This window comes from Phaethon aethereus, assembly GCF_964289735.1.
Source record: "Phaethon aethereus genome assembly, chromosome: 2".
NCBI lineage: Eukaryota > Metazoa > Chordata > Aves > Phaethontiformes > Phaethontidae > Phaethon > Phaethon aethereus.
The window spans coordinates 145,105,372-145,128,403 of record NC_138582.1 but is presented as its reverse complement, the minus strand read 5'-3'; the positions used below and the strand labels follow the sequence as shown (position 1 = coordinate 145,128,403).

Genomic DNA, 23,032 nt, shown 5'->3' with positions numbered 1-23,032 from the left:
TTTAAATGCATGCCAGAGTGGTTTGGTATGTTTACTACTAATCCACTAAATCTTCCATCACTCAGTTTTTAAGTTTCTGGAGATGTTGTAGCTTAGCTGTAATGTACGACTAGAATATATCTGAGCTATTGAATCACTTTTTCAAATACCTCAGCAATGATAAAGCACAAAAAAGGGAATTTCACAAGTATAATTTAGTTTCAGAGGGACTATAAATATCTACCAAATGTCTGTTTTTTCTAAAAGTCATTGCTTATGCTGTAATTATTAAAACTGTACGTGGAAGTCTCATTTCATATTTATTGATTTAATAGCTGTGATATGTGATAAAGCCAAAGAGTAAAATACCTGTAGGAAGGGAAGATATGTCAGAAGGAACCATGGAGGCAGTTCAGGAGATTATGATAAATGTTCCCTCAATTAAACCCCATAGACAGGAGCAATAGAAGGAGCAGTCTTAACTCTTGTATGTGTATCTGGCTTTCATAATTTTGAGCACTCAAAGCTGCCCCAATACTTTTCTCTCATTGTGGCAGTTAATGTCAGCAGTCTTACAAAATACCTTAAATGGGTTAAGGGACTCGTGGTTTTAGGGCACAAACCCTGCTGTAGAAGTGAGAAGCTGGACTTAGAAGACATGAATTACATAGTTCTTTCTATTTTAATAGTGAAGCTTATCCAAAAGAAGTCCTGCATGGATTATGAAAAGGAGGTTGAACTTGATCTAGATCATGTCTCATGTATTTGTGATTAGTAATGCCTGTTACAGAATTTAAAATGTACTGTGCATAACTTGTAAATAATTGCCCTTCTGCATTTCTGAGGAAAGAGTTTTGTCTGCTTTATATCGTTAAATATCATGCTTATTTGTGTTCTGAAAATTAGTCTAATTTGAGACTGAAGAGCAAAGTGGAATAGAAAATACTTTCACAACAGGTTTGTTTTTTGTTTGGAACATAGGAGACACTCTTTAAGATTGAGGCTTTTTTATTTTTTTCCCTAGGACTGAGTTCAGAATTTGCTGTTGTTCTTTGAGTTATAGTGTGGACTGGCCTTTGGGGACCACTTTTTTTAAGATAAATTGAAAAAACTCTTACTTGGAATAAACTAAATGGAAACGGATAATTATATATAAATGCAATCTTAAAAATTTTTAAAGTATGAGACGTATTTTAGTACCTTTCATGAAATAGGAAATACTAATGAGTTTTAGTTTGCTGAGGTGTTACAAGAGTAGCAGTAAATCATAGTGAAATGTATGGTATTGATAGTTGTGTGACTCATCAGTAATAACACTTAACTAATTGCTCTAATAAACTGTTGGGAAGATGGAATTAAGTGTTTGTATGTAGGAATTGTTTAATCATATTGGAGATAAAATTAGTGAACTAAAATTATTAACTCCATAACATGAAATGAATTCTATGTCACATTTAATGAACTGCTACTTAATCTGTGATTTTTATTGTTAGTATACTAAACAGCAAAATACTGTGATATGGGTTTTCATCCCTGAAAATAAACTGCTTACTGGAAAATTTTCCATTGCACTGTTGGTCATGGTCAAAGCATTGTTTGTGTTTGTAATATAGAATCAAAGAAAAAAAGAGTTTTCATTTTGCTTTCCCTGCTCAAAGCAAAAGGAACTTAAAAGTCGCATTGGTTTGTGTGAGGCCCTGTCTGGTTCAGCTGGATTTTCACATACCATAAAATTTACTGTGACATTGTCGTAATTCACATGTACTCCTGAGACACTAATTTAACAGAAGAACTGCAATTTAGCAGTAAAATGATCACTATAGCATTTAAACTCCTGATTTCACAAGTGTAATCCTAGTTGTAAAAGTTGGTAACAACTGTAATAGCTGTAATAGACTCAATGAAAAGCAAGAAGAAAATGATGTTAAGATGTAAATTTTATTTCAACCATTTTAATTTTCAAAACGTTCCATCTATAATAATGCATAAATTCTGTGCAAGACCTGCTTGATATTCAGAGAAGGAAGCTAGAGGACAGTGACTTGATTGATGGTTTGTGTGTTGTTTTTTTTGTTTGGTTGTTTTTTTTTTTTCTCCTCTGCCTAGCAAGGATTAAACAAAAACCTTTTGTTATGACTGAAGGCTGTCTTTATGAATTTTGGAGAAATACTGAGAAACCTGAAAATTTAAATTGGGCATCTAGAAGAATAACTCCTGGATGCTTCTGATTCTTATTTTTATGTGAAATTATGAGTATTTATGTATTCTGCTACCTGTTCCAAATTCTTAAAAACAAGAAGTGTAAATGCTTGTGGACCTTTGACCGATCCTTGATATTCAAGGAAATTATCCTAACTTCATATGTTTGCATGTGTGAAATTAGCTGCAGGACAGTTCATTAAAAGACTGGAGACAAGACCTTTTAGCATAACTGGCCATAAACCAGGAGCACCGGGAGATTGCCAGAGAGAATATTGCATGGATTTTTATTGAACAATGGCATCCATATGACTCTTTGTCCAACCATTCCTTCATAAACGGCATTTTGTGAGGAGAAGGACTATGGTCTTAATCTTGAGAATAGGTCAAAGTTACTGACTTGTTTAGGCTTGGCTTCACACTGCAGAAGTATAGAAGAGAGGAGGTTGCAGATACTTCTTAAGAGCATACCGTGACTATGATAGCTGGTTTTGTTCAGTCGTATAGTCAGAGAAAGGATAAATCCACTTAGTGTTTCTCTAGTTGGGTTATTCTTTCTGTTTATATTTTGTTTAATCTTCCATGATAAATCACTTTTGAGAATGCATTTGTCAGTATTATTGTTTTCAAGAGAAGAGGAGTATATTAGCTACAGTTACTAAATTATAATTTTCATATACAGTGGCTAATATTTATTTTCTGATTTTTCTTTCATGAGGAAGATTTTCTTTGCATGCCCTGCAACAGTAGATACAGTATGGAATTACGTCTGAGTCTTATTTTCACATTAAGGAGGCTTTTATCATCTTATTTTGAGGTAATTAGGGTAAATTCTCAGTCTACCTGCAAAAGCAGTCTCAATGACTTTAAACAGGAAAGAGTTGAAAACAGCTTTGCAGCCTTGGAAGAAGTTAATATCTATTTCTAAGACCAAATTCCAGAATATATTTTATTATGTTTTTAATTGTGAGGAGGAGTTATTAAATTGAAAGTACCAGAGCTTTTACATTCTGGCTGCATATAGTATTGTACTGATTCTGTATTCTTGAGGTCTAGCCTCATGGGCAGACTGATTTTAACTTCACTGGCTTGAAGATTCTTTTTGTTGGTGTTCATATGTTCACCATGGTAATCCCTAGCTTGCAGATTAAGCTCCCTCAGTGTTTGATAAAGATCATAATTTAATAACACGTCCTGACACACCAAATAGGTCCACTTGAAAGAAACTAAGGAAGGCCGGCATCCTTCTCAGTAACCATATTACCCACATTTGCTTAATTTAAATGGAGCTACCGGTGTTGAAGGCTTCATATTTTTGTTGTTCCTATTATGCTTATCTATTATATAAGCATTCATATAATATGTAATATATGATATATATTTAGAATAAGTTATATTTTTATTTACATGGGAAATGTATGTGAAATAGTTCTTATTCTGAGAAACATACTCTGAAAAAGTTCAAAGCAGAAAACAGATGGTTGATGGGGAGGAGGAAGATGCATATCACGTTCTTTTACTTACTCCCAATCCTAGGCCAGACTGTCTGTATGAGACACTGATAAGTGCTAAAAACCTCCCCTTGCACAACGTGAGGCTATTTCCTCTTGTCCTATTGCTAGTTACCTGGGAGAAGAGACCAACACCCGCCTCACCGCAACCCACTTTCAGGTAGTTGTAGAGAATGATACGGTCTCCCCTCAGCCTTTTCTTCTCCTGACTGAACAACCCCAGTTCCCTCAGCTGCTGCTCATAAGACTTGTGCTCCAGATCCCTCACCAGCTTCGTGGACCTTCTCTGGATGTGCTGCAGCACCTTAATGTCCTTCTTGTAGTGAGGGGCCCAAAACTGAACACAGTATTCGAGGTGTGGCCTCACCAGGGCTGAGTACAGGGGCACAATCACTTCCTTACTCCTGCTGGCCACACTATTCCTGATACAGGCCAGGACGCTGTTGGCCTTCTTGGCCACCTGGGCACACTGCCAGCTCATATTCAGCGGCTGTCAACCAGCACCCCCAGGTCCTTTTCCACCAGGCAGTTTTGCAGCCACTCCTCCCCAAGCCTGTAGTGTTGCATGGGGTTGTTGTGACCGAAGTGCAGGACCTAGCACTTGGCCTTGTTAAACGTCACACAATTAACCTTGGCCCATCGATCCAGCCTGTCCAGATCCCTCTGCAGAGCCCTCCTACCCTCCAGCAGATCAGCACTCCCACCCAACTTGGTGTCATCTGCAAACTTACTGAGGTAGCACTTGATCCCCCTCATCCAGATCATCGATAAAGATACTGAACAACCCCGGCCCCAAAACTGAGCCCTGGGGAACACCGCTTGTGACCGGCCGCCAACTGGATTTAACTCCATCTACCAGAACTCTCTGGGCTCATCCGTCCAGCCAGTTCTTTACCTAGTGAAGAGTAAACCTGTCTAAGCCATGAGCCACCAGTTTCTCCAGGAAAATACTGTGGGGACACTGTGGGGAGGTTTTACTAAAGTCCAGGTAGACAACATCCACAGCCTTTCCCCCATCCACTAGGCATGTCACCTGGTTGTAGAAGGAGATCAGGTTGGTCAAGCAGGACCTGCCTTTCATGAGCCCATGCTGGCTGGGCCTGATCCCTTGGTTGTCCTGCACATGCCCTGTGAGCGCCCTCAAGATGAACCGCTCCATGATCTTCCCTGGTACTGAGGTCAGGCTGATAGGCCTGTAGTTCCTGAGATCCTCCTTCTGGCCTTTCTTGTAGATGGGCATCCAGTTGGGAAGCCTCCAGTTGTCTGGGAACTCCCCTGTTAAGCAGGACTGCTGATAAATGATGGGAGAGTGGCTTGGCAAGCTCTTCCGCCAACTCCCTCAGTACTTTTGGGTGGATTCCATCAGGTCCATAGACTTGTGGGTGTCCAGGTGACATAGCAGGTCCTTAACTGTTTCCTGCTGGATTATGGGGTGTTTTTTCTGTTCTCCCTCCCCGTCTTCCCAGCTTCCCAACTTAGGGAGCTGAATACTCTGAGGATACTTGGTCTGGCTATTGAAGACTGAGGCAAAGAAGGCATTAAGAACCTCAGCCTTTCCCTCATCCTTGGTGACAGTGGTCCCGCCCTGCATCCAATAAAGGATGGACATTCTCCTTGGCTCTCTTCTTGTTGTTAATATATTTGTAAAAACATTTCTTGTTATCCCTTATGACTGTGGCTAGATGGAGTTCTAGCTGGGTTTTTGCCTTTCTATTGTTCTCTCTGCATGACCTAACGAGATCCTTGTACTCTTCTTGAGTTGCCTGCCCCTTCTTCCAAAGGTGGTAAACTCTCCTTTTTTTCCTGAGTCCCAGCAAAAGCTCCCTGTTCAGCCAGGCCGGTCGTCTTCCCTGCCAGTTCATCTTACAGCACATGGGGACCGCCTGCTCCTGCACCTTTAAGAATTCCTTCTTCAAGGATGTCTGGCCTTCCTGGACCCATTTGCTCACTTGATAGTGAGCACCGGATGGTGTGAAGAAAGTATGGTCACAACATGGTCAGACTCTGCTGTGCTCTTTTGTATTTTGGTTTAATTGAATTGTCAGTGGTATTACATCTGATACCAGTCATAACCATTCTAACCATAACCAGTGGATGACTCTTTTCTTCCTCCTACTAAATATGCAGTAGTCCAGACAATGCTGTGGAGGTCTGTTCTGCACACATCTGAAAAGGTGGATTTAAATATCAGGGCAAGGCTTGACATGGAAAGAGCACTTTTGTTGCTGACAAAAAATTTTGTAGTGCTGGCAAATGGAGGGCAGATGTAGGTTCTTTATGACATTAAAAAATTGCTACTCTCTCTGTGGAAAGTGAAATTAAACCAGGAGGCTTTCTAGAAAAATCTATGAAGCCTAGTGATGAAGAACTGCAAAGGTCAGTCAGGATTAGCTCTCACTGTGGACATGGTAGCACGTTTACCATCTAAGGACACTATTGTGACAGGGATTCAGTATGCAAGTGGCATTTTTGTCCTTGCTAGTTTTGAATGACCACGTAAAATCCTGTCCCAGCATTGATGAGATCAACTCATGAATGAAAAGCTGCTGGAGCTGCACCTGAGCCGTCTGGCAGCATCACACAGTTTAACAGCTGAATGTTCTTCACAGACTTAGTGCTGTCTCCCTGGGTGGAAGCTGTGTGTAATCCCACTGAGGTAGTTCGGTCCATGGCCTTGGATTGCTTCCAAATTCCTTGCTGAGGCTAGAAATAATTTTTTTTTTCTGGTTCCTGCCCCCACCCCCCGCAATGTGTTCCACAAGTTAGGGCTGTCCAGAACACTACTGCCAGTTGTTGACGAGCTGTTAAATGTTCTACTCTTTCCTTTATCATCCTGTTTGCATTATAGTAGTGATGTATCTACCTGGTCTGAAGCCCAACAGGTTAAAAAAGAGTCCATCTTTCAAAAATGTAATCTAAGTCAAGGACGTTAAACATGCCCTAGTCTGTTAGACGTGTCCTCTTGCTCTCCAGGTAGGCCCAAATTATAGATAGGGACTGACTTTCCCACAATATCATAAGAAACTGTCTTTTTTTTCTCTCTCTCTCCCCCCACAGTTCCATCTCTGATTCCTGTAGGATCTGGGCTTTGTGCTGCCTGTTCCTGTGATGCCTAGGTGGCAGGGATGAGGCTGCCTGATGCACATGCGAAATGATAGCTTGGGGTTGGGTGGAGGTTTTTCAGAGGAAATGCTGGAATCAAGGAAAAAAAATAGCTTTGAGTTCAGAGCCTGTGTGTGGAGGTAGAGAGAAGAGACCAGCTGGCCTAGGAACAAGGGATTGAATAGTTTTCTCCAGTACTGAAAACTAACTGGAGGTTGCAGAAAAGATGGAAAGACAGCTCTGAGCTGGACAGCAATGCTGGGGTACTACAGGCAATCTTCATTCTTCTGTATTTGCAACCTCTGGAGTGATGGGATAGAAGGAGGGCTGTACGCTTCATAACATTCCAGTGTAATAAATTATGTGAATTTTTATCTTTCGTGTCAAATCACTAAATTGTTTGGGGTTTAAAGGACATGCATGGTTTTTCTCCCTGTCAGGAACAGCAGAGTTTTCGTATCACGAGGAAAGTTTGTATGTGTAGTCTGGCTAAGACAGAGCTTTCCTGTGGTCAGTCATAGGCTGTAAAACAAACTGCATGACTCTGTGCCATCACAGACTGTAAGTGTAACCATAACTGTATGCTCACAAACTACATATAAAATATTACCTTATCTTTTTTTAAGTAGTAGTAAAATATATTTCCTCCATGGGGAGAGAGAGGACCATATACAGGAGAAGTTTGCCATCCATTACAGTGCTTTTTTGAAAAGTGATCCAGTGCTGTGGGAATGAAGGTTTTAGAATTAATAAAATAATTTGGAAGAATGAAAGACACCTGATTATATGATTGACATTATTTCATGCATAAGCATAGATTAGTATGAGAGCTAAAAAAAAGTAAAGAGCATGCTATATTGTTGGCATAGTTCATGGAAAAAGTTTCAGTATTTTTCCTCAGAGTTGCAGACAGAATTTACTGTGGCAGAAAGTTAAAAATCTTGCTTCTGAAATTTTTAAGTTGATGATTCTTGCCTACAAAGGTAGAATATCTTAGAGAACACTGTTGTAGAGTATAAGCAGTGCTCACTTCAGCATTCAACTTTATCTTTTGTATTTGAAATACTGGTATCTGTTACTCTTATCTTTTTTGATTTTTATTGAATGGGGTATCTTCCTTACATAAAAGCAACCAGAAGCTCTCCTGCTCTGCATTAGCATATAATATTTATATGTGCTTTATTAATTTCCTTTCAAAAATTTAGAGAAATGGAGCTTTCCTGGAGTTTGCATAATGGATAATATGATAATGGCTAAGGCAGAACTTTCATTATGGGTAGAAAACTAGGATACATTTCAATGCTTTTGAAAATACCTACAACACCTTTCACCTTCAGTTTCAGATGGCAGTAGTGTGATTGGAACTGAAGAGAACAGTTTTGACCGCAGCTATGTAAAAAAGAAATTGGAACATGGGCTTTCACGAATATGGCAGGTATGGTTTTTGATTTTTTTTTTTCCCCGAAATATTTATCTCCCTGACATGCCCTCCCCCCCCCCTTAATTACAAGTTATATTTATACTGATCTCCTTAAAAAAATCTCTCCAGGGATTTCAGGGTTTTTTTTTTTTTTAAGCCATTTATTTTGAGCTAAATATGTCAAAACCGTGGAAATATAATTTCTGTGACTCAGTTACTACTTGGTTGCTATGCTTACAAACTCAGTCAAGATACCAAAACATAGTAATATGACTTTCAGCCTGATTCCACTTCTCCCAACCTGTGTACTGCCCCACAATCTACTTTCTTCACATGTGGTTTTCTCTGTTAGCACATTCATACTGCTTTATGTTTCTGGTATAACTATAGCTATGCACAACCTGAAATCTTGTGAACCTGCCTGGTTTCACAGTATTACTGGATCAGTTTGTGCGGTGAGACCCCAATATATGATGAAAAAGCTGTAAACCTTTTACATAGCTGAATTGTAATCCAGAGCTCTGTTTTTCCAGTGACAATAAAGCATCTAGGATGGACCTTGTGTTACAGTGTGTTAAAGAAACTGATTATAATTTTATTTTAGAAAGTCAATGAGAAATCATTCATGTTAGAGCAAATGGATTTCTACTCTAAATCTCAAAAAGAAATTATAGGTGCAAACAAACCAAAAAGTGCTAATGAACCAGGCATCTGAGCCCTTTTTGTCCTTAGTGTATTAATTATACAAAAACTTGTTTATGTTTCGTAGGATGTTCAACTGAAAGTGAAAACGTATCTTCTGGGAACAGATCTGTCTAACTTCAAATATGACGACTTCATATTTGTACTTGATGTCATCAGCAGGTATACTGATGTGGTCAAAAGACCACTTAATACATGTGCACAAACTTGAACCCTGATAAGACAGCACAGGCTGATATTTATGTTATGATGCCAACTTTGTTCATATCATAGAATCATAGAATCTTTGGGTTGGAAGGGACCTTTAAAGGTCACCTAGTCCAAACCCCTTGCAATGAGCAGGGACATCTTCAACTAGATCAGATTGCTCAGAGCCCCATCCAACCTGACCTGGAATGTTTCCAGGGATGGGGCAGCTACCACCTCTCTGGGCAACTTGTGCCAGTGGTTCACCACTCTCATTGTGAAAAATTTCTTCCTTAGATCTAGTCTAAATCTACCCTCTTTTAGTTTAAAATGATTATCCCTTGTCTTATCACAACACACCCTGCTAAAAAGTCTGTCCCCATCTTTCTTAGAAGCCCCCTTGAAGTACTGGAAGGCTGCAGTAAGGTCTCTGCAGAGCCTTCGCTTCTCCAGGCTGAACAACCCCAACTCTCTCAGCCTGTCGTCACAGGAGAGGTGTTCCATCCCTCTGATCATTTTTGTGGCCCTCCTCTGGACCCACTCCAACAGGTCCATGTCTTTCCTGTGCTGAGGGCTCCAGAGCTGGATGCAGGACTCCAGGTGGGGTCTCACCAGAGAGGAGTAGAGGGGCAGAATCACCTCCCTTGACCTGCTGGCTATGCTTTCTTTGATGCAGCCCAAGGTGTGCTTGCCCTTCTGGGCTGCGAGCGTACATTGCTGGCTCACGTCCAGCTTTTCATCCACCCGTCCCCCCAAAGTCCTTCTCGGCAGAGCTGCTCTCAATCCCTTCATCCCCCAGCCTGTATTGATACCAGGGGTTGTCCTGACCCAGGTGCAGGACCCTGTATTTGGCCTTGTTGAACCTCATGAGGTTCATGTGGGCCCATTCCTTGAGCTTGTCCAGGTCCCTGTGGATGGCATCCCATCCCTCAGGCATGTCAACTGCCCCACTCAGCTTGGTGTCATCTGCAAACTTGCTGAGGGTGCACTCAATCCCACTATGTCATTGATTAAGATATTAAAGAGTATAGTTTGAAGAGTACTTCTTTATTTGGGAGAGGTAGCATAAATGGCTGCTCAAGTACTGCTTAAGTGTGATATGATTTCGGTATTGTCCAGCTTTAAGATTTCAGATGTGCAGATCTGACAATTTTGATGATTCTAAAAGCTTTTAAAGGGACTCTCAGTCAAGAGCAGTAAAATACTGTGGTACTGCTAACCTGTACAGTATTATATCCTTCTGTTTGGTTGATGTGAATGGTTCAGCCTGTGAGCTGCACACTTGCCTTGCATAATGGGATCTCAAAAAAACATTTATTTTGCTTATAGCTCTTTGTCTCTATGTGTATGGGACATTATGATAGGATTTGGAGGGAAATGAGATCCATATTGGGTCCATATGAGTGAAGTGAGTGCAACTTAACATTGGTGTTCTGCTTTTATGGAGATACATGTATGCGCACGATAATGATTGAGCCTTGTAATTCAGGTTGGAACACCAGTATTAATAAATTAATAAATATTTCTAAACTTTGTTGTTATAGGCTGATGCAAGTTGGAGAAGAATTTTGTGGCAGTAAGTCTGAAGTTTTGCAAGAATCTATCAGAAAGCAAAGTGTTAACTATTTCAAAACATACCACAGGTGAGGCTATAGTACGTGCAGTGGATGAATCTAATGGCATTTATTTGTGTTAGGTTTAACTTTAAATGCTTTCCACAAAGGAATTCCACTGCATAATGTTCCTGCATTGAACTTGACGGTGGAATTTGTTTCATGATGAGAACAGGGCTGTGAACCCTGGAGAAGGGGGGAGGGTGCAGAAGCCTTTGCCTCTGCTATGGTTGTGGAAAACTCTAGATCTGCAGCAGGCAAGCCAGATAAAGATGAAAAACTTTTAACATAGAATTTCAATAGTTTTTCAGGCTGCTTCAAGCTGTCTCCTAGGACCTTGAGGATGAATACCTCTGAAGTCCATACTTCCTAGCAAAATTGTTACTTCTTTTTCTATGCTGTTACAGAAGAAGAAACATGTGTGATGTTCGTGTGTGGCTATGCAATGTTTTTTTCAGTATGCAGTTTTGTCTTATATCAAGTGTGATGTTTAGAATGGAGTCCATCCTTGTGAGTCATGTTTTCATATTTTTTTCACTGGCAGTATCTAATTATGTTTCAGTCAACTCTGTACTGTCATATCTGAGGCCAGCCATATCTGCTGTTATGTGCAGACAGTCTCTGGCCTCAGGTATGATATATGGCTATGACAGCTTCAAGACTTGTCTGTTTTAATTGTCTGGATTTTGGTTTGGATGAGTGACAACTCTTTCATTATAGTTTTCTAGCGTGTATCTTCTTTCTGGGTGTAAAAAGCGAAGAAGATATGAGAAGAAATACAGTGGTCCTTGCTCTAAAAAACTCTTACTTTCTCAGTCTAGATACTGTCCTCTGTCTAGAGGACCTCTCAGATCCTCTCAGTCTAGATATTGTCCTCTGTTATAAGGGAGCTGTCATAAAGCTGATACATCCAAACCCGTTTGTTCTGAGACTTCCTGCCTAAAAGCCATAAAGTATGAAAACTGTGGTGGGAGAACATGAGACAGTGTGTAAATTCAGAAGCTGAGAACATGGTTTAGAATTTCTTCCAGCTTTGGTAGTTTGTAGCTAGGATTTCTTCCTGGACATTCGATGAAGACCTCAGTTCCAGTTGTCTGAAAAGCTTGAGCCTTAATCAGATGCACACTATGTCTTGTCAGGAGATGAGTTGATTAAGATGCCATGCCACCTATCTTTATTTCTTGAAAAAAAGGTTTCTTTATTTCTTGAACCCTGAACTGAATTTTGTGAACTGGTTTGGAAACTGAGCTTGCAGCTAGAGGTTCAGAAGAGCTATTTTGGCCTACCTAACCATCTTTTACTATACTGACTTACCATATAATACCTTATTTGGTTAAGTAAATATTGTTTTGACCATTATGATTTTGCTTATGTTTAAAGGACCTATTTAACAGTTTAGGGAATGAGAGACTGATTTTCTGAATTCTCTTTGAGTAAAATAAAGGCTAAGGAGCATTGATGGAATATGCATAGAAATAATATTTTTTTAAAATAACTTGTGTTTTTTATTAAGGTGATATTTCTTGTAATTCTTGTGAAAATAAGAGGAAGTACTTACTGATATGACTCAAATTATGTGAACCCTTTAACACTTTTTACATGTTTTGTGCTGTGTGGCTATTGTGAAGATAAATTGGCTGATGTTTTCATCCTCAGAAGGAAAAATATAAAAAACCCTCTCTCCCAGCTATATCCCTCAGGTTGATTTATATAAAAGCTTTAAGCATCTTGCCTTTTTGGATCAAGCTAATGTGGCTTTCACTCCCCTTGTGTATTTAATTGGAGGAAAGAAAAAGAAAAAAAGCTAGTGCTTTTAAGAATTCATTAGTACATAAAAGCATCATAGAGCTGAAATGCTTAGAGTCCAGGAGTAATCAGTTCTTTGATTGTGTAATTTGACATACATGGCCTCCTAGGCGGTGTGGTGTTTTAGAGAACTGCTCACATAGAGAAAGCATTCAAAGGAACTCATCATGTCATTCAGAAAGTGTAGAAGAGCAATGTAATACTAGAGCATACATGAAGTCTTTTTTGGGTAAAAGTTGATTATTTTGAAAAATTAGAATGGGCTTTTGGAAGAGAACAACAGTAAGGTGATTTTTGGAGTGCAATTTACTCTCTGTTCTCATCCGGTTATAAAAAGGTGTGTCTGAACACTAAAGCTTTTGAGAGACCGAATGCATCAGACCTTCCGTGTGTGCCACTTTCTAGACTTGCATGCTGGTGAAAATGAACAGCATTTGTTCCAGTAGTTTGTTGGTGCCTTAATTTCAGCTTTGAAATGATACAAAAAGTGGTGCTGTGGGGCTTTTAAATATTTGCTTTTCTATGACTTTCTCCTTAGTCAGCCTCTCAAAGAATTTTAATTTGTAACACCGATTTTCACAGCATCTCTATCTGTTGTTTCTGTTGGTTTTACTGCGAGAAGATCTGCAAGATAAGGGTACTCAATGCCTTGAAAATAGCACTTGAATTCTATTTGCGTTTAACTGGTGAATTTAAATAGACACAGCAAACTGTAGTCATAATGCAACACATTGCTCATCTTGTTGAGGCAAGAAAATTTTAATTGTAGTGGTGGTTATAGTTTGTTATTGAAATAGCGGTATTTTTAGAATATTTTACTGCCTAATTAGAAACCCAGTGCATAATTTACCAACGTGCTGCTCGTTAAGCAAAAGAATATGCCGTATATTAAGACTAAAAGATACAGCAATGTGACCTCAATAAGCATTCATTCCTGTCTTTTCCTATATGACTTCCTGCTTATGTGGCAAACAGATTTGCTTTATTAGAAGTATTTCTGCTTATGGTTGAATAGAGGCTTTTCTAATGATTAAAACCATAACAGAAACAATGCAGAAATGTAATGGTTTGATTACGTTTCTCTAATACGTTTTCTATATTAGCACCAAGGTAAAGTTAAGCTATGAAGAAAAATACAGTTTAGGAAATGAATAGTCATTTATCTTTTTTCTTCTCCAAGAAGTTGAAGATGTCTGTAGAACATTAGCTCTTTCAACTTCGCTTTGCTATCTGTTGGCTTCAGTGTGTCTGAAGGAAGCATCTATCTTATGTGGGCTCACAGAAGCTGTTGTACTGCTAATAAAGTGTATATATTATATTGCTTTCTACAGTTTACATAGAGGCAAAAAGGTCCAGTACTACTGCGTAATCATAGATGTTCCTCTACACTTTCTAATGGTTTTGACAAAAAATTTGCTTCCAAATTTTGGAGATTAACATTCTTTGAGAATTTCTCCAGAGGTGTCATAAAATACACTCTGTTAGTAGCCGCAGCTTTTAGGTGGTCTGTCAGTTGAAAGAATAAGTTAAATACCTGTTTTCAAGTGTGACTTTTTATACAGTTTTTGAAGGTGTTTTTCACTGCATGAGTTAAATAATTGTCTACTTCCTGATTTACTCTTGCTGCCAATTAAGAGTGTTCATTTGTTGTATTTCAGAACCCGTCTTGAAGAATTAAGAATGTTTTTGGAAAATGAAACCTGGGAACTTTGTCCTGTTAAATCAAGCTTTAGTATTCTGCAGCTTCATGTACGTTCTATGAATAACACATACAAATGTATTAATACTTTAATAGCTAAGAGTCCAGGTGTTCTGAAAAGTAGTAAGATCCATAAGCTACTGTGCAAATGTTTTTAATGGCTGCTAAAACCCCCTAAATTTCACTTCATGATACTGGAAATGTAAGATTCAAATGCTTTTTAAACATAGTGCTCCTGTTTCAAGCAGGTAGAGGTTTACAGAAGATGCTAGAGTTGTTAAGCATAACGTTAGCCTTTATTTTTCATGTTTTAATGTGCTGTTAATTCATCAGTTTTCCATTTCTAAAGTATTTATGAGAGTGAGATGCTAAAAGATGAGTGCCTAAAAGTAGTCACATGAGCGCTCACTAGCTTGTACCAATTTTGGCATCTGTTTCTGGAAACATAGGTCATACTGGCTCATTTGGAAAGGAAAAAAAAAAAAGTTCATTCTTCTGTGGTAAAGTCCAACTGAAAGCAAATAATTGGTGTGCTCACCTGCTCTCCTAAAGTGATTTTTATAAAGTTTATCACATAGTGGGTGAATTTCACCTGTTTTGCCAAATGAAAGTTGGCTGCTTATGATTAACTATCACTAAAGTGCAAAAATGGATGTAGCTGAGCTTTTGCTCAAGCTCAAGATAGTTTTTTGCTAAAGCAGAAGATAATTTTGCAGCTTCTGTAGAGTTAACTGTAAAAATAAGCAAGAGGCTACTGGGGCAGTAATAGCATAGAGGGAAAAGGAAGGAGAACCCTCCGTAGCATCTAGCAGCAACAGAAATAATAATTTCAATAGAGAAATGGGATTATAAATCCATACATACTGCTCAAGGGCCTGGAGCAGCAGAAAATTGCAGAAAGCAACTGATTCATTTAAACAGAAATCTAACATTGCAGTCCTTTTAGCCACATACATTTTGATGTTTAAACCCTTACATAAATGATAATGTACACTTTGCCATTTATGAAGATGAATAGCTAGAGTTTAATAGATAAAAATGATATGACAACTGAGATAAGTCAAGGTTTTTAGAAAAAATGTCTAAAATCATACCTTATGTGCCCTACTCAGTCCATATATTTGCACTCATCCAGTCATCAGAAACTTCATGTGCAATGGGTTTGAAAAGTACTAAGTTTTGAAAAGAACTTTTAACAAATAAAATGCTAAGAAAAAAAATCCAGCTTTTGTAAATTATTAGGTAACTTATGTAAGGAAAACTACATTTTTGGATAGAATTCAGGTCTTGTTTTATCTCCTAATTTCTATGGAATAAAAAAAACCCCTTAGTTTTCACCTACTTTTAGACAGTGAATTCTTTTTCAGAAGACAGGTGATGTATTGCATGTCATAGCCAAAACCTGCTAAAATTAGAAAGATGAGCAGTAGAATATTGCCAATTTCAAGGTTAACTTAAGCCAGCATGAAAAGCATGTTTAAATAAGCAGCAAGCTTTGGCTAAAATTTTTCGTATCAGGTTAATTGTCCTCAAGTTTGTTATTATGCTCTGTTTTCATGGAACTGGAGTCATAATACTGAAACTGTCTTGTTGGTGATTAAAATTGTACTCTATTTGTATTAATAGGAATTTAAGTTCATGGAGCAGTCACGTTCCCCATCTGTTTCACCTAGTAAGCAGCCTGCTTCAGCAATTTCAACAACAGTAACGTTATTTGAGCAGTACTGTAACGGAGGAAACCCATTTGAAATTCAGGCCGACAGCAAAGATGATGAGACAGAGGACGTCTTAGCTTCCAATGGGGTATGGAATGTCAGGGGAGGGAAAAAAAAATAAAGAAAAGCAAATATTGCTCTCAGTAAATGATGATTTATTTTGTGTATCAGTGATGGTAAAATACCTTAGTACAAGGATCAGTTAACTGCAGTACTGTGTAAAATCTCAAGCCACTTTACTCCTTTAATTAGGTAGGTTGCTTTGCTTTTAACAGTGCCAGAAAGCTAGGCATCCTGTTTAAGGTTCAGTTTGTTTTGCAGTGGATCAATAATTTTTTCCACTGAAGTCAAGTGTTCTGAAGGCTAGCAAGACATGTTCCAATTAAATTAGTATTTTTCCAGGGGTTTAAGTTAGCTTTCTTTGTGGAAGTAATTTTTTCATTTTAGGACTGCCTTTCTGTCTTCCTAGGAAAGAATCATTGTGGGTTGCCCCATCTGTTGCGTTTGTTCACACCTATGCGATTTGCCATGGATTATCTAATGTTTGTTAGGCAGTTTTTAATTGTAATTTAAATGCTCAGGACACTCGCTTTATGGTGGCATCTACTATAAAACTGAACAATAACTTCGCATAACTTTTTTTTTCAGAATTCTTTCAAAATCTAGGAGTGGTCAAATATGTTTTACTTTAAAACTTTGTACCATTCTCTTAAATGTTATATTAGCGTATTTTTGTTAAAGCTTTTGCTTTTGTTTATCCCTTTGATGAATAATATTTTCTTGGACTTTTTTTTGTGATAATGTTGAGTTTAGTTTTTTTGTTTAAGGTTAGTTAATCCAACTTTTCACACTGATGGCTTTCTCGTTTTCAGCTTCATCTTTCTTGTGTTCCCTGTGGAATTTCAGTTGCAAAGCAGCTTGACCTGTATCCCACACACCTGAGTGTGATGCTGCAGTGTCTTTCCTTCTGTGGGCAGTGCTGCAGTCTCTTTCCTACTGTGTCACTTGAAGAGAAAATACAGTTGATTGGCATAAAATATTGTTGCATTGTGCTTATAGAACGCTGCTAGAGAGCCAGTTTCCTGGTGGTAGTTCTTCCCCTGTCATGTAATACAGCAGAACATATGTCCTGTGTTTTTGTATCAGTAAACTGAGAAGAGTTGCTTGGTTATCACTGTAAAACTTACACATAGGCTCCAAATGAATGTGTTAAGCAAAGATGAATGCACTGCAGGACATGCTGAAAACTGCAGAATTCCATGGTGCTTCATTGAAAACCACTCTGAAACAAAATTTTTGAGGAATCTGGGTGGCCATTTGGTAGATATTTACTAAAAGGATCCTTAGTGAAATACGGATTAATGATGATACTAACAGTACTTTTGAGGTTTTCAAAATGAAAAAAAAAATTTGCTTTTTAAAAGATTTTTCTGAAGAAAAAGAACTAGAAAATTAGCTTTGGGTCATGTTTTGAATTGTTTGTTGGTTTTTTTGTGTTTTTTTTCTTTCTTGTGAAGCTCTGTCTCAGTAACAAACGTATAGACCCATCATGACCTTCACTATGCAGAAATACATCTCAAATATTGCAGAATATTTTTTGCCACCATTTGTATGTATAATAATTAAGAAGGTGTGAAATTATTTTCCAAAGGTGATACTAACTGGAACTACTGAGACTGGATAATATCTCAAGAACAATGAATAATGGTTGGAATGTGATTTCAATCTCCTCTGATTCCTTGCATGCCGCTGCTAGCAAATGAGTGCATATACTGTCCCCATATTTTTGTGCAGTGACTTGTAAGCATAATACTTACACTTGCAGATGGCTAGGATTGTCTTTATTTCTTGACTATGGATATGTTGAGGAATTTTTGTTTCAATCTGCACCTTTGTATGAGAAATGAAAACTTTGCACACAAGTTAGAACAGAACAGCTTCGTTCTTTCCAGTTTTAACATTTACCCTTTGGAATCTGTTTCTCCCAGCTCAAGTAAAATTTAAATGACATTGACTTCCTCTGCCCTAAGCTTTTGTTTCTGTAACCATGAAATCATTTAATGAAAAAACTAGGTAGCAAATGCTGATGAATGTGTTGGAGATACTGTTTTGTTGGCTTTTGCCAACTGAAGCGTCATACCTGCTGCCAGGCAGACTGCTATCAGTAATACCCTCTTCGCTCTTCAGTTGTATATTATTTTTTTTTCCCCTTTTTGCCGATGATGAACCTATTCAGAGAAGTAATAGTGCTTAAAAGCAAAAAAAAAAAAAAAAAAAAAAAGCTTCAGCTTTCTGTACAGATTCAGTGTTTCAAGTAAAATCTCTGCGTGCGCTGGTAGTTGCGCAGGAATTGTCACGTTATGTGAGACCAGTGGTGGTTCTGTTACAGCACCCTGCTTCTGGTAGTGGTTAGCACAGGCACTGTGGGCTCATGAGAGGTAATGGGTCCTTGCAAGTCCTACTGGGACACTTTGTAACCTGCATGAGTTACAAAGCATAAATGCGTGGGATGGTTTTCCTCTACTTGTTCCAGAATAGGAGAAGAGAAAAAGGCAAAGACAACACACCCACCCTGGAACCACATTCTCTATTGTAATGGAGTAATATCATTATCCAGGAAGTGATCCATTGTCTTGGTCGTCTTATTACCACAGGGGGTCAATGAATTTGATCAGCTAATCATCCTGGGTAAAACTGTCTTTTTATTCTGAATTTGTTTCTAGTCATTGGAAAAAGTCTATATATGTAAAGGTTGCTGTTTTCATACTGGTTGTTCACTGCTGTCTGTTTTTTGAAGGTGTGTGAGGCTCTGTCCCAGTCAGAGCTGAAACTGCTTAAGACAGTAAGCATTAGTTCGTTAGTAAAGAATTGCCTCATGCTTTGCACATAGGTGCTGCTATTGCTGCAAGCACTGTGATGGAGATGGGGTTCTCTTAAATCCCTGTCAGGATGCTGTAGCCTTCTCTGGTGGGGCTGAGAGCGGCTGCCTCAGCTGTTCAGCAGTGGCAGGTTGTGGTTTTGGTGAAACAGGCTAGAGGCATGATCCCAGGAGTTAACCAGTAGGCTGATGTGTTACCCGTGTAGCAAAGTCCATGCTGTGGTTCCCCTGTCTTCAGTTTTGAACAGTGTCCCATTTGGTAGGCTTGCACATTGTCAAGGCTGGCTGCACTGTCCTCATTTTCAATGCTGTGTGCCAATTTAGTGTTCTTTATTAGTGAAACCTTACTGTATTTTAAATTGATAAAACCTGATTTTGTGCCTGGTGAAGAACTATAATGAATTTTGGCTTTCCTTTGACACCAGAGGGACAGAATGTTCTGTGTGGAAAAAGTGAAATACCAATTATATGGTTTATTATGCATTTTTCTTGTGAAATATAGGTCAGATTTACAGTCATTCATATTATAAAATAGGTTTTTTTAACCTTAAATGTAGTGGTATTTGGAGAACTTAGAAAAAAAAGTTAGTTCTATACACTATTCCTATAAACGAAAATGTAAAGTTAACTTTCAGTTTGTTCAGTGTAGTTTAAAATTGATTATAGAGAATGATGCTTTTGATTTTTCATCCCTCCTTGTGGAAGTCAGTTGTGAATGTTTCCTTTGTTTGACATGTTTCTAGCAACACTGTATACAAACAGGTTTATTCTGTATGATAAATTGAGAATAATGCATTGGAAAATGGCAACTAACTGCTTTCAATATTGAAAGATGTTAAGTAAATCTGAAGAATTGTTCTGAGCGTGCAGACAAGGGTTTTCAACAATGCTGAGAAGGCACTTACTTGGTTTTCATTAGTGTATTTGGCTGTTAACTCAGTCACTTGAAGGGTAAAATCCTTTCCAAAATCTTTGTGAGCCAGGGGAATATTATACACATTGACATAGAACACAGGACAGGTTAATGAACTTGTCATTAGTACAGAACATCTAACCTGGCTGGTATTAGAACCAAGGTTTCTTGTGACCTAAGTGAGTATACTTTCCAGGTGACCATCCTACCTTCCCTTTCCACATTTCTCACCTCCTGTCTCCAAAGTGCTGACAGATAGAAAGAATTCTTACTTTAAAAAAAAAAAAAAAAAGTTATTTGGTTATCCTTTACATAGAAACAGAAATATCTTGCTTAGGTAATGTGGGATAAAATTTCTAGAAAGGTTTTATGTTTCAGTTTCTTGTTTGATCACTTAAGGTGGAGGCATGTCTTAGCACTTAAAATTGAAATTATTTCTGATGGAGGTTGCAAAAATTTGTTTCCAGAGAATGCAGACATGTTTCCAGATATTTCAGAAATGACATGACAAGGACATATGCAGTTGATTTACTTGTCAAATGATCTTTAGGATGGCAAGAACTGTCAGGATTTCTTTTGAGAACTTTTAAAGTCCTTTTAATGGCTTAGTTGTTGCAGTTCTGGACAACTGAAAACAGGCCACTGGATCCAGTCACCTTAGCTCTATATCTTGAGCTTCGATGAGATGCCCTTTTCTGTTGTACCCTAAAATCTCTTTGTGGCGATATAGTTACCTTAAAATTTTGTAACACTCTTCAAGTTTAATGAATCTTACCACTGTCCTGTGGGTTGTTTAGGGCTGATTGCTTAAACACTTGTGAACTGATTATTGCTACAAGATACCTGAATTCCTTGTAGCACTTCAAAATTTTACTGCGGACTGTGCATATTCAAAATGGATTTATAAGATCTCTCTAGGTTGAGGTCACTATTTAGTAGTTGTGAGTTACTTACTGCATACTTTAAAATGCAGATATTTTTATCTTACTAAGTAACTTTTCCAGCTCATTAATAGCACTAGGTTCAGGAGACTTAAAAGTATTTTTCCATGTAAAAAACCCCCAACTTTCTCAAAATTCTCTTAACCTATAATGTTAAGACAGTTAATATGTCAACTGACAGATTAATATATCAATATGAATTGTAGTTAACAATTTGTAGTAAATTTATAATTTTACTAGCACTGGATTTTAATTGAATTGGCATGTCATTTGTTATCTATTAATGCATAATAAGTGGTGGTAATTCTCCATGCTAATGTTCCAGCCAAGTTGGTTAAACTATGACCCTCTGTCTTTAATCAAACCTGAACTCAGCTCATTTTTGAAATAAATTCAGCTGCTTTCATTATAGCTTTCTTCTGTCCGAAATGTTCATGAGGCAGAAACTTTGCCTGTGAATACTAATGATCAGAACTTCTTTTTAGTCTGTCTCATACTGCATTCTTTTTTCCATGTGAGCTGTTTTTGCTTTGAATTTGTTTGTACTGTGGGCTTCCCGCTTTTATAACATTGCTTTCAGAGTGCTAGGCTATAAAAATCTCCATAGCTTGGGTTTGGGGCTTGGAATTACCATGCATGACTGAAAAAATGTATTTCCTAGTGTATTTTGAATGATTGAGAGACTGGCATTACCTTAGTGTATCTTCCTTGGTTTTCCCCTCAGGAGAGTGGTCATATCCTTTAAAACCCTGCCATTTCTTAAGGACCCTGGAACCCGACTGTCTTTGTCATATGTGTCATTATTGACTCCTTGGATAAAATGGCTTCAGAGCAGTGTACATCTTAGTGAGAATTTAAAAGGAAGAGTACTGTGGTCTCTCTTAAGTGAAAATGCAATCTGGAGCCTGATGGGTATGCTTAATGTTGTGATAGCTGTGTAGGTGTTCAGGAAGAAGGGTTACATCACAGAGCATCAGGTATTTGCTGTCCTTCAATCTTTTCTGGGTTAAGAAATTCACCTTGTGAAGAAATTTATTTCATGATTTATGAAGTGTCTAAAGCACCTACACTACACTTGAAAAAGAGATTGACATTAAGTATTGCTTTTAATTGGACTGAAAAAAGATTGCAAATTTCAGGTATTTAAAAAAAATAATCCCAATTGCGCACTTTTAATATGCATGTGTGGCTTCATAATTATAAAAAGCATTTATTATCTGTGTTTGTGAATAGTATTTCTCCAAATAACTAGTACTCTAGCAATAATAATACAAGTCTACCATGGAAATCCTATATTGTGTTATGTATACAGCCTGTGTGGCTCTTTTTTTCCAGACATCGCTTGTTAGGCTCAAACTTGGCATCCTTGAATTGAAAATAATTCTCTTGCAATCTTTGAAATGAAATTCAATAATCGAACAGAGTGAAACAGTTTCAGAAAATTAAGAGTTTTTGGAAGCAGTCTGTAACTACTTACGATTCTTATTTTTCAAAAGATGTGATTAACATAAAATGTTGTTCCTCAGTATAAGAAGGCACAATGTCTCAAGGCAGGAATACATGCTTAATTTAGCTACACATTCACATTTTTCATAGGATTATTCTGGAATAATTTGTGGCATTTGTGACAAATGAAGCAAATGGTGCATGAGGCTTTCTTCCATCAAAGAGGAATTGTTTCACTGATAATTAGGTAAATATTTCAAACATCAGGATATTGTGCCTGTAACTAGATAAAAGATGCTTTATGCTTCAAAACAAAACTGAGAACCAACACCTGCAAATCCAAGCATGCTCTGAACACCTAGTCAAATTTTCTGAGAAAGCAAGGGGAAAAAAAAGAAAATACTTTTAATCTAGCCCCCACTGATTTATTCCACTGATACAGTTGAGTTCTGTCATTAGAGTATTTCTTAGAATAATATAGTGTGCTGTGGTTTTGGGTTTTGTTGTGGTTTTTATTTTGCTCTGTGAGGAAAGGTACATCAATTTGGGTTGCAGAATCCTGTTCCACGCTTGCTCTGTAGTTTTTGTTTGTCCATGTACAATCCAAAGTTTGCTTGTATAGAACATGCACATATATACAAAGTCACTCTTTTTGCTGTTGATGCAGATAGAACAGTGAAGAAAATAAGTGCAGAGAGGTTAGTGAGGAAAAAGATTTACACGGTAATATTAGCCATGAGAAATACTTATATTTTTGTAGTAGCATTTGACTGCTTATTGTTTTCTCGAAATGTTTGTGCTTAGTCAAAATTGCATTGGTCTCTAACAGGTTAAGTGGTTGAAAGACTCTAGCAGAAATGTCTTTTGGAGACAAAAAAATCAATTTTACAAACAACTGCAAGTTGGTTTTTTGGTGTTTTTT

The 23,032-nt window shown here is 37.9% G+C and overlaps 1 protein-coding gene across 3 annotated transcripts in view; it reads left to right on the top strand.

The window, feature by feature from the left end:
• VPS50 (VPS50 subunit of EARP/GARPII complex) overlaps nucleotides 1-23,032 on the top strand; it is a gene marked incomplete at its 3' end in the record, with an annotated part of 93,252 nt that overhangs the window by 39,050 nt on the left and 31,170 nt on the right. For all 3 annotated transcript variants that reach the window (XM_082014717.1, XM_082014716.1, XM_082014715.1), the window contains 5 exons: nucleotides 8,129-8,226; nucleotides 8,981-9,075; nucleotides 10,644-10,742; nucleotides 14,177-14,267; nucleotides 15,844-16,020. In XM_082014717.1, coding sequence (XP_081870843.1) covers nucleotides 8,129-8,226; nucleotides 8,981-9,075; nucleotides 10,644-10,742; nucleotides 14,177-14,267; nucleotides 15,844-16,020 — 560 coding nt within the window. The remainder of the gene's footprint in view (nucleotides 1-8,128; nucleotides 8,227-8,980; nucleotides 9,076-10,643; nucleotides 10,743-14,176; nucleotides 14,268-15,843; nucleotides 16,021-23,032) is intronic.